We start from the raw sequence: 13,851 nt of genomic DNA, 5'->3' as shown, positions 1-13,851 counted from the left end.
AGGTTATTAAAAAGCAGAAATTATAAACTGTGTTAGCGAGGGCCTACATTTAAGAAGTTCTGTGAAGATGTATGGGGGGCGTGTTATGAGTTAAGCTCTTGGTATATTCAGAGTAGACTTTCTTTAATAAAAATTGCTCATGGTTTTCCACAGTTATATTTCCTTCAATTTCCAAATGAAGGCTGGGCATGTCCCCTGAATGTCATTGGATCCTGAAGTCACCGTATCCTCAGTTGAATTAATTTTCTTTTTCTTGAGGGTGTCATCACCTTCTTATTGGAAGCTGAAGACTTTTGGAGTCATTGGAGTCCTGTGTATACTGCTCGCCGCTTGCACATGCCCTGCCTCCATTCCAATGCGTGAGTTTTTCTCACACGGGCTCCTCTTCTCTCTTCCACGTCATGACTCTCCACACCTCGTTCTGGGACGGGTGCGGAGACGCTGGGCCTCAGGCCCTGGCCCCTGGCTGTGCTCCTTCCGGTCCCTTCCTCACACGGAAGCCAGGACCGTCTCCCTGAAACGCAGGCACAGCCCCGTCCTCTGTTCCTGAAGGGCCTCCCCCCTCCAGGACAGTCCCCGCTCCATCGCAGGGAAAACCGTGCTTCGAGCCACTGTCGTCTGGCCTAACCGCGCACCGGCCCCCACCCCCGCCCCGCCCGTGCTCCGCACTTCCCGTAGGTGGCCTCTCTGGCGGGTCTGCACGCCGACCCGGCGGTCTTCGTGCTGTCCCGACTGCAGCGCGCTCTGTCCTTGTCTCCTGTCTCCCACGTTATTAAGCAGGTGCGGGTCCCTCCTCTTCGCCCGCTCACCACCCCGCTTGGTTCTCAGCTCCGTGCCGTTCCGTTGTGTCCGCAGGGTCATCTCCCTTCCTGGTGTCCTCACTCGGTGACGGGCTCCCTGGGGCCAGGGCCGGGTCGTACTCGCCTTCTGTCTTTCATCCCTTTGGACAGTGCTTTCACCCAAAAGGCAGCCAATCTGGGTGGAGCTGAATTAGTTGAACATTGCCCTTCCAAATGACGCCTTGGTACGTGTGACCTGCGACCCATGCGGCAGGCACAGGGGGGGCTGTGAACTGGGGGAGCACGTTGTCCTTGAAGAGGCCGGCGCCCAGTGGAGCGTCCGAGGGGGGTGTCCTCCTGGGGCAGGGCAGATACTCCGTGCTGGTGGGTCAGGGGAAAGCTGAGTGAAGCGTGTGACAGTTTTAGGAGAAAGGGCTGCGGCTGAGCCTCGCGAGGGGGAGGCACGGTGGACTGAGGGTAAGAGCTTTCAGCTTCTGTTTGCTCACCTGTGAAGAAGGGACAGGAGTGGCAGCTCACATGAGTTCGGGGACTATTTAATGAGACGATGCATGTCAAGGGCCTGGCGCAGTGCCAGCACACAGTAGGTCCTCATTCAACGTCAGTCGCCACCACAGCTGTTGCTCCGCAGCGCTGCCCAGCACAGCGGCGTGAGGACTGCAGCCGCCCCTTCGGCGCACGGTCCCTCGGCCGTGGGGGGGCCTCAGGGTCCGTCCCCCTCTGGCATGTCAGGGGGCTGTGTCTTTACTCACGTGAAACACTCATAAACCCCGATTTTCTTTTATCAAACTGTTTTGCAAGTTCTGTTCCTCAGTGTCTTTGAAATTATTTTTATTATATAAATAACATGTGCTCCTTACAGAATATGTGAGGATTCCGGCCAAGGTGGAGGCATAGGTAGACATGCTTCGTCTCCTTGTGCAACCACAGAAGGAATTACAGCTAGATTTCAAGACAGGTAACACCCGGAACCATCAGAAAATCGAGCTGTATGGAAGCCCGACAACTGAGAATTTGAAGAAGCCCCATTGGTTCAGTGGGTGAGGGGTGGAGGCGCGGAGATGGTGCGGTGTGGTGAGGCGGCGGCAGCGGACGGGCAGCCCCACCTTCATGTGTGGGATAAAAATCGGGAGGGGTCCCTTGGGAACGAGCGATCCGAGCCCCAGGCCAGACGGCACAGCCCAGGGTTCCGGCACCGGAAGGAGAGTTCCCCATGGCTTCTGGCTGTGAAAACCAGTGGGGGTTGTGGTCGTGGGAGAAGCTGCCGGATTTTCAGGAGACTCTGCTTAAAGGGCCCACATGGATTTAGAATGTACACCAACCCCCCCACTGTGGGATTCACCACCAGGGCAACAGCTGGAAGGGCGCCCGTCACATGTGGGAAGTGCGCGACGCGACTGGAAAGGGGGCGAGTGCTGGGCAAACCTCCAGAAGCCAGGCAGCGGCCCTGTCCCCTCTCCAAGCCCTCCTCCCGCACGGAACCACAAAGCCGGGAAGCGGCTTGCCCCGCCCTGGCCATTACCCAAGGCTCCGCCCCACACCATTTACAGGTGCCTTTTCTGCATTAGGCCACGCTACTCAGACAAGGAGTCAAAGCAGCTCTACCTAATACACAGAAACAAACACAGGGAGGCTGCCAAGTTGAGGAGATAAAGAAATGCTCCAAATGAAAGAACAGAACAAAACCCCAGAAAAACTTATTCAAACAGATAACCAACCTATCAGATGTAGAGTTCAAAACACTGGTGATTAGGGTACTCGCAGAAATGACTGAGTATGGCAACAAAATAAAGGAAGAAGTGTAGGTTACATGACGTGAAATAAAGAAAAATCCACAGGGAACCATCAGTGGAGGAGAGGAAGCCGGGATTCAAATCAACAGTTTGGAACATAGGGAAGAAATAAGCACTCAATCAAAGCAGCAAAAAGAAAAAAATTCAGAAAAAACAAGGATAGTGTAAGGAGCCTCTGGGACATTTCCAAACGTACCAACATCCGAATCATAGGGGTGCCAGAAGGAGAAGAGGAAGAGCAAGAAATTGAAAACTTGTTGGAAAAAATAAAGAAAACTTCCACAATTTGGCAAAGGAAATAGACATACAAGTCCAGGAAGCACAGAAAGTTCCAAACAAGTTGGACCCAAAGAGGACCACACCAAGACACATCATAATTAAAATGCCAAAGGTTAAAGATAAAGAGAGAATCTTAAAAGCAGCAAGAGGAAAGCAGAGAGTTACTCACAAAGGAGTTCCCGTAAGACTATCAGCTGATTTCTCAAGAGAAACTTTTCAGGCAAGAAGGGACTGGCCAGAAGTATTCAAAGTGATGAAAAGCAAGAACCTACAACCTAGATTGCTCTATCCAGCAAAGCTGTCATTTAGAATGGAAGGGCAGATAAGGCGCTTCCCAGACAAGGTAAAACTAAAAGAGTTCATCATCACCAAGCCATTCTTACATGAAATGTTAAAGGGTCTTATTTAAGGAAAAAAAAGTCAAAACTATGAACATTAAAATAGCAACAAATGTACAACTATCAACAACTGAATCCAAAAAAGCATACTAAGCAAACAGCTAGAACAGGAACAGAATCGTAGATTCGGAGATCATTTGGAGGGTTATCAGCTGGGAGGGGGAGGAGGGGAGAGTGGGAAAAAAGGCTCAGGGATTAAGAAGCGTAATTGGTAGGTATGGAACAGCCAGGAAGATGTTAAGGACAGCACAGGAAATGGCGTAGCCAAAGAACCCACATGCACGACCCATGGACATGAACTCGGGGGACAGGGACTGCTGGAGGCGGGGGGTCCTGGGTGGAGGGGGGCAAAGGGGGAACCATTGGGACAACTGTAATAGCATAAGCAATAAAATATATTTAAAAAATAATGTATGTTCCTTTTAGAAATCTTAGAAAACATAAACAGAGGAAAAAATTATGCATAACCTTGTGTGGGCAAACTGTGTTGGCATTGTGGTGTGTTTCTTTGGTGTGGTGTTCTATTCTTTTAAAAATTGGATTATTTTAAAATTGAGTTTATTTCATAAATATAATTTTGCATCCTGATTCTCCACAGAACATAACAGACATTTTCCATATTATTGCAGACTCTTTATAAATGTCGTTTTCAGTGGCTGCATAAATTTGCATTATGTTGCTGTGCCGTATCTTATCTAACCATTACTTCATAATTGGATATGCAGATTCTTTCTAATTATGTATTAAGTCTTCCTTCTTCAGATAACTTCCCCTTCTGGGGGTTATATTCAGATCTCTGGAGATATTTAAATATCTTCCAGGTAGTGTTTTACATACAATAAGCTGATGGCTTGAAATAATTGCCTTTCATTTAGGTGGAACATGTTTATGTACTTGGAGAGAACAAGGAAAAATACTCAATCTCGCGGTGCACCTGAGGGATCGCGGTCCAGGCCTCCGGGGCGTCCTGTGTGAGCCAAGGAGACTCGGGTGTGGAGCGCAGCCTCAGAGGCAGGCACGCGGCTCGCTGCGCGCGGCCGTCTGTCCCCCTTCTGGCAGGGAGACGCTCCTGTCCCAGGTACCTGATAGGGCCTAGTCCCCCCCTCCCTCCACACCCCGCTGCTGTGGCTGGTCATTAATCCGCGTGGTGGTGGCGCGTGGTGGTTTCAAGCCTCCTGGCTGGACCACTGTGCCGCCTGAGGTGTTTGCAGAGTGAAGAAACCCGAGCTGATTTTTGTTGCTCTGAGACGTTTACCTGGCGGGCTGTGTTCTCTTCTGTCGTTTCATATTCTGGGGCAGCGTGGGGGCAGCGGTGGGGGGTCTGAGCTTGTAGGTCTCAGCGTGGATATGAACATAGTCTGTATTCATGCCGTGCGCTGTGCGAGTGGCTGTGATCTGAATGCCCCAGGGGCTCCCGTGACCTCTGTGAGCCCCGACTCCCTGCCTGCAGCAGGGGTGCCTTCCCGCCAAAGGGGGTCGCTGCTCCGTGGGCCGGCGAGCGCTGGCCCGGGAAGCCTGGCGGATGGCGGCGCGAGCTCACGGGAGGCCCCGTGTCCCAGGTACTGAGTGCCCTCCCCACTGCAGGGCTGGTGGCCGTGCCTCAGCCCCAGGGACACGCAAATGCTCCATAAGGCTGTGCGGCCTGCGTGCCGCTGCCAGTGTGCACGGCGAACGTCTCTCACTCTGGGGAGCGGCTGCCACCGCCTCGGTTCCCACCCAGCTTTGACTTTCTTGGTGGTGGGTTCCTGCGTCCACTAGTTTCTTTATTTTTAAAATGTAATCTTTACTGTATTTTTTCCATTACCATTTCGTCCCCTTACACCCGCCTCCCCACTGCTGCCGCCAAGTTGCTGTCCTTTTGGCGGCGCCCCCAGCCTGCGCCCCCGCCCGCTGTTGTCTGCTCGCCACGAGCCCGTCTCCGTTTTCCTCGTCAGTGCGGTGCGTTCGTTAGACTCCACGTGTGTGTGAGATCAGGTGGTGCCTGCCTTCCTCGGACTGGCTTACTTCACTTAGCGCAGTGTTCTCCAGCTCCATCTGCACTGTTGCCGAGGGCAAGGTTTTCTTCTTTCGCTGGTTTCGTTTGAAGATGGCAAGTGTGGCGATGGGGTCTTGGTTTGCATCCTCACTGAGCTTTCTGTCACACTCAGCCTCGTTTCTCATCTTTCCAGAAAAGCCCACTTTTGGCTTTGGGAGTGTCATTGACCTGGGATTTCAAACTCACGCACTCACTGGTTCCTTCTTTTCTCCCTGCGCTTCCTCTCTGCGTGTCCCAGAGCGCTGTCCTCGGGGCCTCTGGTTGTCTCCGGTCACCTCTCTGGGAGCTCGGAGAGCCTGAGCACTCGCCTGGGCTCCAGCTGACGGGCCGCGGCCTCCGGGTGGGCAGGGGCGCTGCCAGGTCGGCCGGCCTGTGTCTGGGGCGGGATCTCTGCCCGACTCTTGGTGTCCCCAAGGAGTCGCACTTCCTAAGGAAACATGTCACGTCCTTCAGCCTGGTCTGTGTCAGGAATAAAGACAGAATTTCATCCCGATCCTTTCTTCGTTTTGTTTTCAACTTATTTAGAAGCTTAGTGGACAAGGGGGGCTGCTTGTTGGGAACCCCCTGAGATCTCTGCATTGTGATGCTGAAAGATCCACAGTATTACCCTGAGAAAACGACCCCGAGACCAACTGTGGATTCTATTTCCAGGGGCACTTTCATTTGAGGAGCATTGGGCCCCACCTGCGCGTTGTTCTCTGTCTTCCTTTCCTGCCCCTTCATCCATGGTTTTGTTTCAGATCTGGGGGGAGGGACGTGCTCCCCTTTCTGTCCTCTATGCGCTCACAATGTCCTAATGGACTTGGCGCGCCCACGGTTGTCTGAGATCACCCCTGAGAAGAAGCGGGAGTGGACAGGCTGAGACCCTGTGATGTGCCGGTTTCATGCCCGGGGTCACCCCTGAAATGAGCAGGTGCCCCCACCGTGTGCGCGGCTTTCTCTGCAGAAGGGCCGTTATGGATGCACAGGGCGCCGTGCGGGCCTGTCCTCCTCAGGCGGTTTCGTGTGCGGCATTTGGCGCCCCAGGGTCCGTTTCCGTCCCCACCACAGCGGGTGGGCTGGGAGCACGGGCCGCGCCCGCACTGGGCCGGTCAGCAGAGGCTCGCTGGCAGCGGGAGCCCCGGGGGAGGCTTCTCAGCTGGCAGCTGCAGACGGTCTGATTCTTCATGTTGGTTTGTGCTGTAATGGACGTTACTGCGTTGTACCCAGAACGATTCTGGTGGTTTTCTGTCCCCTGCTCCCTAGAGACTGAGCTTAGACCCGGAAAGCTCCCCCGGCGGCGGTTTGCCCATTGGCACCTGTGCTGAGGTCGGCGGGGTCCTCATGGGGCATCGTCGGGCCAGCAGTCTCGGAGCATGTGGCCCCCGGCACATGGGCCCCTTCTCTTAGTGCCTCCTCACGCTTCCCTCAGGAGGCCTGGTGATGATGACAGTCTTGGTCGGTTCACTGCACTCGGAGCTCACCGCGGCCAGCCCCTGGCCCTAAGGTGCTGTCTCGTTCCACCCTTTCTAATCTTCAGATGGGGGAGTGAGCCTCCCAGAGGTTGGATGGCTTCCACGGTGGTCACGTGACAAGTTGGGGGAAGATGGAGCCCTGTGTTCGACCCAACAGCATCGCTGCGGGCCTCCCCCATGCCCCACGCTGTGTTCCTGTTCCTCTTCACGCCAGGCCCCCGCCTCGGCCTGCCTGCAATGACAGAGCACACAGAGCCCAGAGGCGGGCACACCTCACCTGCCCCTGTCCCCCGTTCCCAACTCTCCCTGGTTCTTTTAAGTTGCTTGGTGACAGGCGCAGCGACTGGACCTTGGGCTCAGGGCCCCTCAGGGTCTTCACGAGCCATCTGATTCGCTGGGTCTTGGCCTTGTCATTTGCCACCTGGGCACAGGGATGCCCGCCTTCCTGGGGGTGTGGCAGGGTTCAGAGTGGAACGTGCGCTTTCGGGTGTGCCGAGGAGCGGCCTGCGAGCGGGGGTCCAGAGCCCGCGGAGACCCGCGCCGGCTGCCTCTGGTCGCCTGCGCCCTCTGCTCCTCCCTCCTCCGGGAGCGGACGGGGGTGGGGTGGGGAAACAGTCGCTCCCCAGAGCTCTGTTCCGGCGTCACAGATGGGGACTTGTAATTGTTCTCTTCCGTATCCTCATACAGGTGGACTGCAGACTCCTTGGGTGGGACCTGGCATTTTGCTTTGTACCTTGTAATTGATAGAAAAACATCTGTTACGGGATGAAGTATACCGATTCTGCATCCTGCCTGCCTACTGACTTCTTTGGAATTTAGGAAGGATTTGTTCTCTTGGAAAATGAAATCTCCTAGAAGATAGTAACTTAATTTCCTTCCTGTCCACAGGCCCTTAAGTGGAGCGGCCGCTGGTGATTATTCACATAAATTGAGTGAAGCTGCTACTTTCTTCTGGCCCCTTGTGCTCACTGTCCTTTCACTGCTGTCAGAAGATTGGACTAACCCAACTGTTGGGGATTGGCTTAAGAATTTTATTTTTATAAAATAAAAAAAAAAATAAAGTATAAAATAAAATAAAATTTTCCCACTTTTACTTTTGTTTAATTAACTTTTATTTTGTTTTTGTTCTCTCTTCAGAAAAGAAAGACGTGACTCAAAGCCTGGAGAGCTCTACGTCCAAGTGCCCGGGGACGATGGAGCTCATCACGCTGCCCGACGGCCTCACCCTGCCGCCCGTGCCCCTCACCAAACTGCCCATCGTCAGGTGAGACAGGTGCGGCCCGAGTGCCGGCCATGCCCTTCATGCTGGGACGTAGTCCTTCGGTCTGAGCATGAATATAGGTCTTTGAAAAGCTTCCGTTTGCCGTTGGCTGTGCACCTGTCCCTTACCTCCTCCAGTCTCAGCAGGAGTCCTAGGAGGTGTAGGCGGGTCTTCTGCAGATGGGGGGGGTCACGTGTGATGTCACATGACCGCAAGGGTTACCTAGCTGTCCCGTGGTGGAGCCGGACACCAACCTGCGTCTGCCTGCGTCGTGGCTGCTCTCCTGCCTCATCTCTTCTGCTCACAAACTTCCTGAAGTGTCCCATGCTCTTAGACCGGGTAGCCCTGTGACTCAGGAACGGCTGTGACCCCTTGGACATAGCGTGCATTTTGATGCCTTTGCTCAGGCTCAGCACCTCCCCCCCCCCGGTCCCCAGAATTCATCGCTCCCCTCCCTGGCTTTGTTTGACTCATGCTTTGAGACTCACTCCACAAGAGAGGCTGAGAATAGGTGTTTAGGTCTCCCGTCCCTGTAAGGGAGGTGGGCACGGGGATAGAAGTCGGTGCTTCCATGTCCTTCTTCCGTTGCACTTAGAGAAGTGGGTTATGTGTCTTTGTCAACAGTGTGGGCCCTTCTCTTCGACGCGCGCCCTGGAAGAGCGGGCGTGTGCGTGGGTGCCGAATGAGCGAACAGGGGTGTGCGTTAGGGTTCTGTGCCCAGCACTTGACAGGACACCTGCACTAGACCATCAGAGGTAGAAAGGGAGTTTATGGCACGTGCAGCCGGAAAGCCCAGGGGAGGGATTCAGGAAGGGCTGGCGGCGGGCCCAGACTGCCTCGTCGGGATGCCGCTTCTCCCCCTCTCTCGGCTCTGTCCCGGCAGCGCTGGCTCTAGTCTCAGCGTGGCTGCAGTGGCGGCTCGGCCCGTGCCCTGGGAAGGAGAGCAGGGGCCTTGCTCACGGCTGAGGGGGACGCTGGAAGCTCCTGTCCCTCAGGCCTCTTTTGCTGGTGTCCCTCTGCCTGCATGGCCTCGGGAGTCACGGGCGCAGACCCGAGTCGCCCCTGACCGCTCACCCGAGAGCAGGGCACATGCAGGTCCCTGCGGCACCTGCTGGGGGCCGCGGAGCCGGGGTCCCCCACCGCAGCCCCGGCGGAGTGCTGCCCTGACCTTGGGCCGGCGGCCCCGGAGGGCGTGCATCCTTAGCCCTGGGCCGCGTTTTGTCCTCCCAGGCTCGTGACACCCTCTGGCGCAGGGGACTGACCCTTTGCCTCTGTGCCCCTGTTCTCACTGATGAATGGCTCCGTGGTTTTACCCCGGATCAACGGTCACACCCAGACAGCCTGGCTTTGTGCTGTTCTCCCGAGTCGTTGCCATTCGACAGTATAAAGAATGAGACAAATATGATGTCCTTGCTCCATTTCTTCAGCCTTGCTCACCCTCCTTTCTCCTTGTCAAAGCAAGGTCTTTTTTGTCCAAAGTCACACCGTGGGTCATCCTTCTACAACGTACTGCGTGCTGTTTCCTCCTCTGAGATGCTCTCTGCCATGATTATGTGTGAGGGATGCTCATGCGGAACATCCTGTGAGGTGTCAGGAAGGAAGGGCAAGGACTAAAATTTATGGGTGTGTCTGGTTTATGCCGAGCACTAGGAAACACCCTTCATGTAAAATGGGGAAAACCATAGGGTTTTGTTCAGTAGTCTCACGTTCAGATTCTCTTTTGGCAGTTAATTGTGTGACATTGGTCTCTCTCTCCTTGGAGCCCGTGTTTCCTGTTGCCGCCCTGGGCTCGGCGGGGTGCGCCCGCACATGTGAATCACGAGGGAAGCGTGGGAAGGGCTCCGTGAGCAGAGGCGCCGCTGGGGGCATGACCCTCGCCGAGGCTCCCGGGGCTCTTCCCTCTCGGCGGGGAGCCTTGTTTTCAGTGTTGAAGGGAATCGGCGGAGTGGCGCCCCACCGCGCTCCGAACAGTGCCAGCCGCTGGCATACGGTGTCCTGCAGTCGCCAGCGCTGACAGAGACGGGCTGTGACAGCCGTGTTGTCCAGCCACGCCGAGGAGAACGCTTGCGCACCGAGCACGCCTTCGCGCCGGGCCTTCGCTCAGGCAAGCTCTGGCTGGAGCCCAGCAGCAGCGGGCTGGAGGCTGTGCTCTGAGGCTGGCGGGGCGGTGCTGGGAGTTCTGTGCTGCGGCCGCGGGCCGACCGCGCAGCTGCGTGCCGCCCGCGGCTGCAGTGGATGGTGCCCCGTGGGTTTGTGCGGAACGGCTGAGTGTTCACCGGAGGAGGGGGGTGTGGCTGCCACCCTCTTAACAGACCGGTGTTCCGTCTCCTGCTGCAGAGGGCCCGGGAGCTTCCACGGCAGCGGCCACTGGTTTTCCTGGGATGCAAGTCCATTCCAGTGTATCAACCAGGTGTGGCAAGGACCTGTGCCTGGAGACATGGCCTTCATCAGTTAAAAAAAACAATTCAAGCCAGACATTGCACGTCACTCTCTGTAGCCCTAGGAAGAGCTCAGTAACACGCACATTTGGAGAGCAGAGCTCCCGATGTGTGTTACAGAGTGAGTTGGTTGAAAAATGTCGGCGTCTGTGACTAAATGGTCAGACCTGCTGTGTAGAATTGTTTTGACTTTAATTAATTTAATGTCAGTGTTGTTTTATAATTATGATTTTGGTTTTAGAATATATGGTTGGAGCCGTTTTTACCTGCTGAGTGAGGACTTTTTTATTTTTTTTTTAAAATCCTCATCCAAGGATATGGTTATTGATTTGACAGAGAGAGAGAGACAGAGAGAGAGAGAGATGTGAGAAACACTGACTGGGGATCGAACGTGCAGCCTAGGCCTGTGCCCTGACTGGGTCTCAAGCCCGCACCCTTTCAGCTTACGGGACAAAGCTCTGGCTACCCGAGCCCGTGGCCAGGGCTGTCCCATCCCTGCTTCAGCCTTAAGCTCAGTGAATCGATTTGTCAGGTGCCTAAGATGTGCCGTCCCGGGGTGGTGCTGGGGTCTAGTGGCGGCCGGCGCGAGCCCAGGGCCAAGAGGCTGTGGGGCCCACGCCCAGCTCATCTCTCCGGAGTCTGCGCGGGAGGCTGTCCAGCTGAAGCACCAAGTAATGCCGCTTCCTCCCCTGCGGAGCTCCCCGCAGATAATTGTGTGCCGAAAAGCTGACCCTGGAACAACACACCCCAGGTCATCACGTGGGTAACTCGCTCACAGCCAGTTGTGAATTACTGAAGGGGAATTGGGCGGACGGGAGACCCCCTTCACGGACGACCAGGGGCCTGTCTTTGGTGTTGGGTGGGGGGCAGGGCCTGGCTGATCTGTTTTTCTTTTTTAGTGAACCAACCCTGAGCCGCTTCAGCCCAGCAGAGAGCTCTGGGGTTAATGAGGCTCCTCTATTGATAAGGATTGAGACCTTCCAGTCAGAACCGGCTTGCAGTCGCTTGGAGTGGTTTCAGTGCTTTTCAGGCGCAAACTCTTGAGCTAATTGTGCTGTTTAAGGAAGGATTACAGGTGTTTATTCAAAAAGGGGCTCCGTGGCGTGGCACACAGGGCAGTTTTCCCCAGTGAATGAAACGGAGCAAAGCCAGCGCCTCAGCGCCAGTCGGTCTGCGGCCTGCGCGGCCCCACCAGGGCCCCACTGTTGTCCAGAATATTGTCTCACTTGGTACGATTGCCTAGCCTGCAACCTCCCTGGGGATTTCTTAATTTGGAGCCTTTTGAGGAAAGTAACAGACGCAGCAGCGTCAGGCGGGGTGGCCTGCATCGCTGATCCGTTGCGGCCTTGCCTGGGCTTGGAAGGGGGCGGCCTCCACAGGGGGCGGATGTGGCCAGTTTCAGTCGTTGCCCCTGTGCAGGGCCCCCCAGCAGGCTCCTGGGGGTGTGTCTGCTGTTACTAAGGTCGGTGGGTGGAAACCAAGGAAGAAGGGTGAGTCGCTCCTCTCTGCCAGTTAGTTTGTGTCACTGTTCTAATGAGTGCGCTGTGACTTTGCATGGTCCCGATTAGCGGACAGGATACTGAGAAGTCAGGTTTTTAAAATGTGGCCAGTCTCCAAGTGGAATCCTTAGAAGTTACCTCCCCCCGCTCCGCGCCCCTGGCCCCCGGCCCCAGTGTTAGCCGTCTAACCCCCGGAGTTCTGCTTTCCCAGTGGCTGCATAGAGCAGACGTGCTGTTACTAGTTCTGCGGCGACTCACGCTGCGGGGATTGTGTGCCTGAGGTCAGAGTGGGCAGCTGTCCACCGGGGACATTTTATAAAAAGGCATTGGCGCTCAATTTTGGGTTATGAATGAATATCGTGATTGCCTGTCGCGTTACTTCTCTGGCTGACCATGCCCTCCGCATTCCTTTATATATTTTTTAAAAATTGATTTTAGTGAGAGGGGAAGGGAGGGAGAGAGGGAGAGAAACATCGAGTGCCCCAATGGGGGACCAAATGATTGGGAATCGAACCTATGACCTTTTGGTTTACGGGACAGCACCCCACCCAACGGAGCCACGCTGGGCTTTCTTTACACACTCTAAAGCCTTCCCTGTGGTCTGGAAAGTCTGTGCCTGTGCAGGTGGTTTCTGCAGACTCCCAGATAACACCTCCCTTTTAGGTGGTGACTGTTGTGTGGACAGAAGGCTATTTGTGTTGCAGGAGAATGGAATTGTCTTACAAATAGAAATGCCCGCGGCTCTTGTGGACCTTGTCTGAGCTGAGGTTTAGCAGCAGCTCAGCTTGCGGCAGGGTGGGGACCGAATCGTGGGTTCCTCTAGCCAGCTCAGCGTCCTCTGTGCCCACAAATGAGTGCTGTTTTAAGGTGGGGAAGAGAAAGGCTTTTGTGCACCTGCTTTGTGTTGGGTGCTGTGATGGGTGCCGTACAGGTATGAACTCACTTGCTCCTCAGAGTAGCCTCTGAAGGGCTGGGGATCCCACTGGGGACCACTCCCTGTCTGCTTGAGTGTGGCGTCAGCAGGAAGAAATGCCTGCCTCGGGCAGGGGGCAGAGGCGGTGAACGGCCAGGCCCCCTTCCGTGGTGCACAGGGCAGGCCCGTGGGTGGCCCCAAGAGAAGGGCCGAGCGGTGCATGCCCTGGCTCTCCTCCCCGCTCTGCACCCCCCTTAGGAGGAGCGAGGACGGTGCAGAACGAGGTGTCGGTGTCGATGTTGCTGCTACTGTGAGGACCTCCTTGCTCCCAGGAAACGGAACCAGGGAAAGGCGCCCGTCTCTGCACAACATGTCAGGCACCCTTCGCCTTTGCCGTCTGACACGGGGAGAGGCTGGGGTCCGGGAGGTGGGGCGGCGGGTCCGGCCGGACTGCAGTCAGGTCTGCGCCCCGGCTCGGGCCTCTCTGCCGCGGACGGAAAGCCAAGAGCAGGGCTCCCTTTGGTTGGATGCGCGTGGACACGACACGTCCGCGGGGCCTGGCATCTCGGCCAGCATGATGCTTTGCTCATCGTGGTCCCTGGGCAGGTCATCCTGGAACGTTCACAAAGGGCTGGGGTTTGCAGCTGTTGGTAATGGAGGGCTTAGCTTTGTGTGTCTCGTTCTGAAAGAGTTGGAAGCTGACTTTGAAGTTCAGCTGTGGGGAGTTCATGCGTTCAACATTTACTGAGAGCTCTGCGTTAAAGAACTGCACTTGGCGCCGGACTGGAGGCAGGTCAGTCCCTGGGCGCCTGTCCTCGGGGAGCTCACAGGTAGATGGCCACGAAGCGACCCTGGTCCTGCGTGACACAGGCGCCATGAAGGAGGCGGAGTGCGCACGGACGCCCTCTCGGTAGAGGGCTGTGGTCTGTCAGCGCCGTCTCCTGCTCTGGGTCATTGTGGAGCCAGATGGGAAACACACGTGTG

The 13,851-nt window shown here is 55.7% G+C and overlaps 1 protein-coding gene across 6 annotated transcripts in view; it reads left to right on the top strand.

Annotated features, from left to right (window-relative positions):
* The window catches only part of TRAPPC9 (trafficking protein particle complex subunit 9), a 258,056-nt gene that overhangs the window by 52,597 nt on the left and 191,608 nt on the right, over nucleotides 1–13,851 (top strand). For all 6 annotated transcript variants that reach the window (XM_054590526.1, XM_054590529.1, XM_054590528.1 and 3 more), the window contains one exon: nucleotides 7,894–8,020. In XM_054590526.1, the coding sequence (XP_054446501.1) occupies nucleotides 7,894–8,020 (127 nt within the window). The remainder of the gene's footprint in view (nucleotides 1–7,893; nucleotides 8,021–13,851) is intronic.

This window comes from Pteronotus mesoamericanus, unplaced genomic scaffold (genome assembly GCF_021234165.1).
Source record: "Pteronotus mesoamericanus isolate MK-2021 breed Mesoamerican mustached bat unplaced genomic scaffold, CSHL_Meso_final scaffold_174, whole genome shotgun sequence".
NCBI lineage: Eukaryota > Metazoa > Chordata > Mammalia > Chiroptera > Mormoopidae > Pteronotus > Pteronotus mesoamericanus.
Note: the sequence above shows the minus strand (reverse complement) of the source record. Positions and strands in the feature narration are given on the sequence as shown.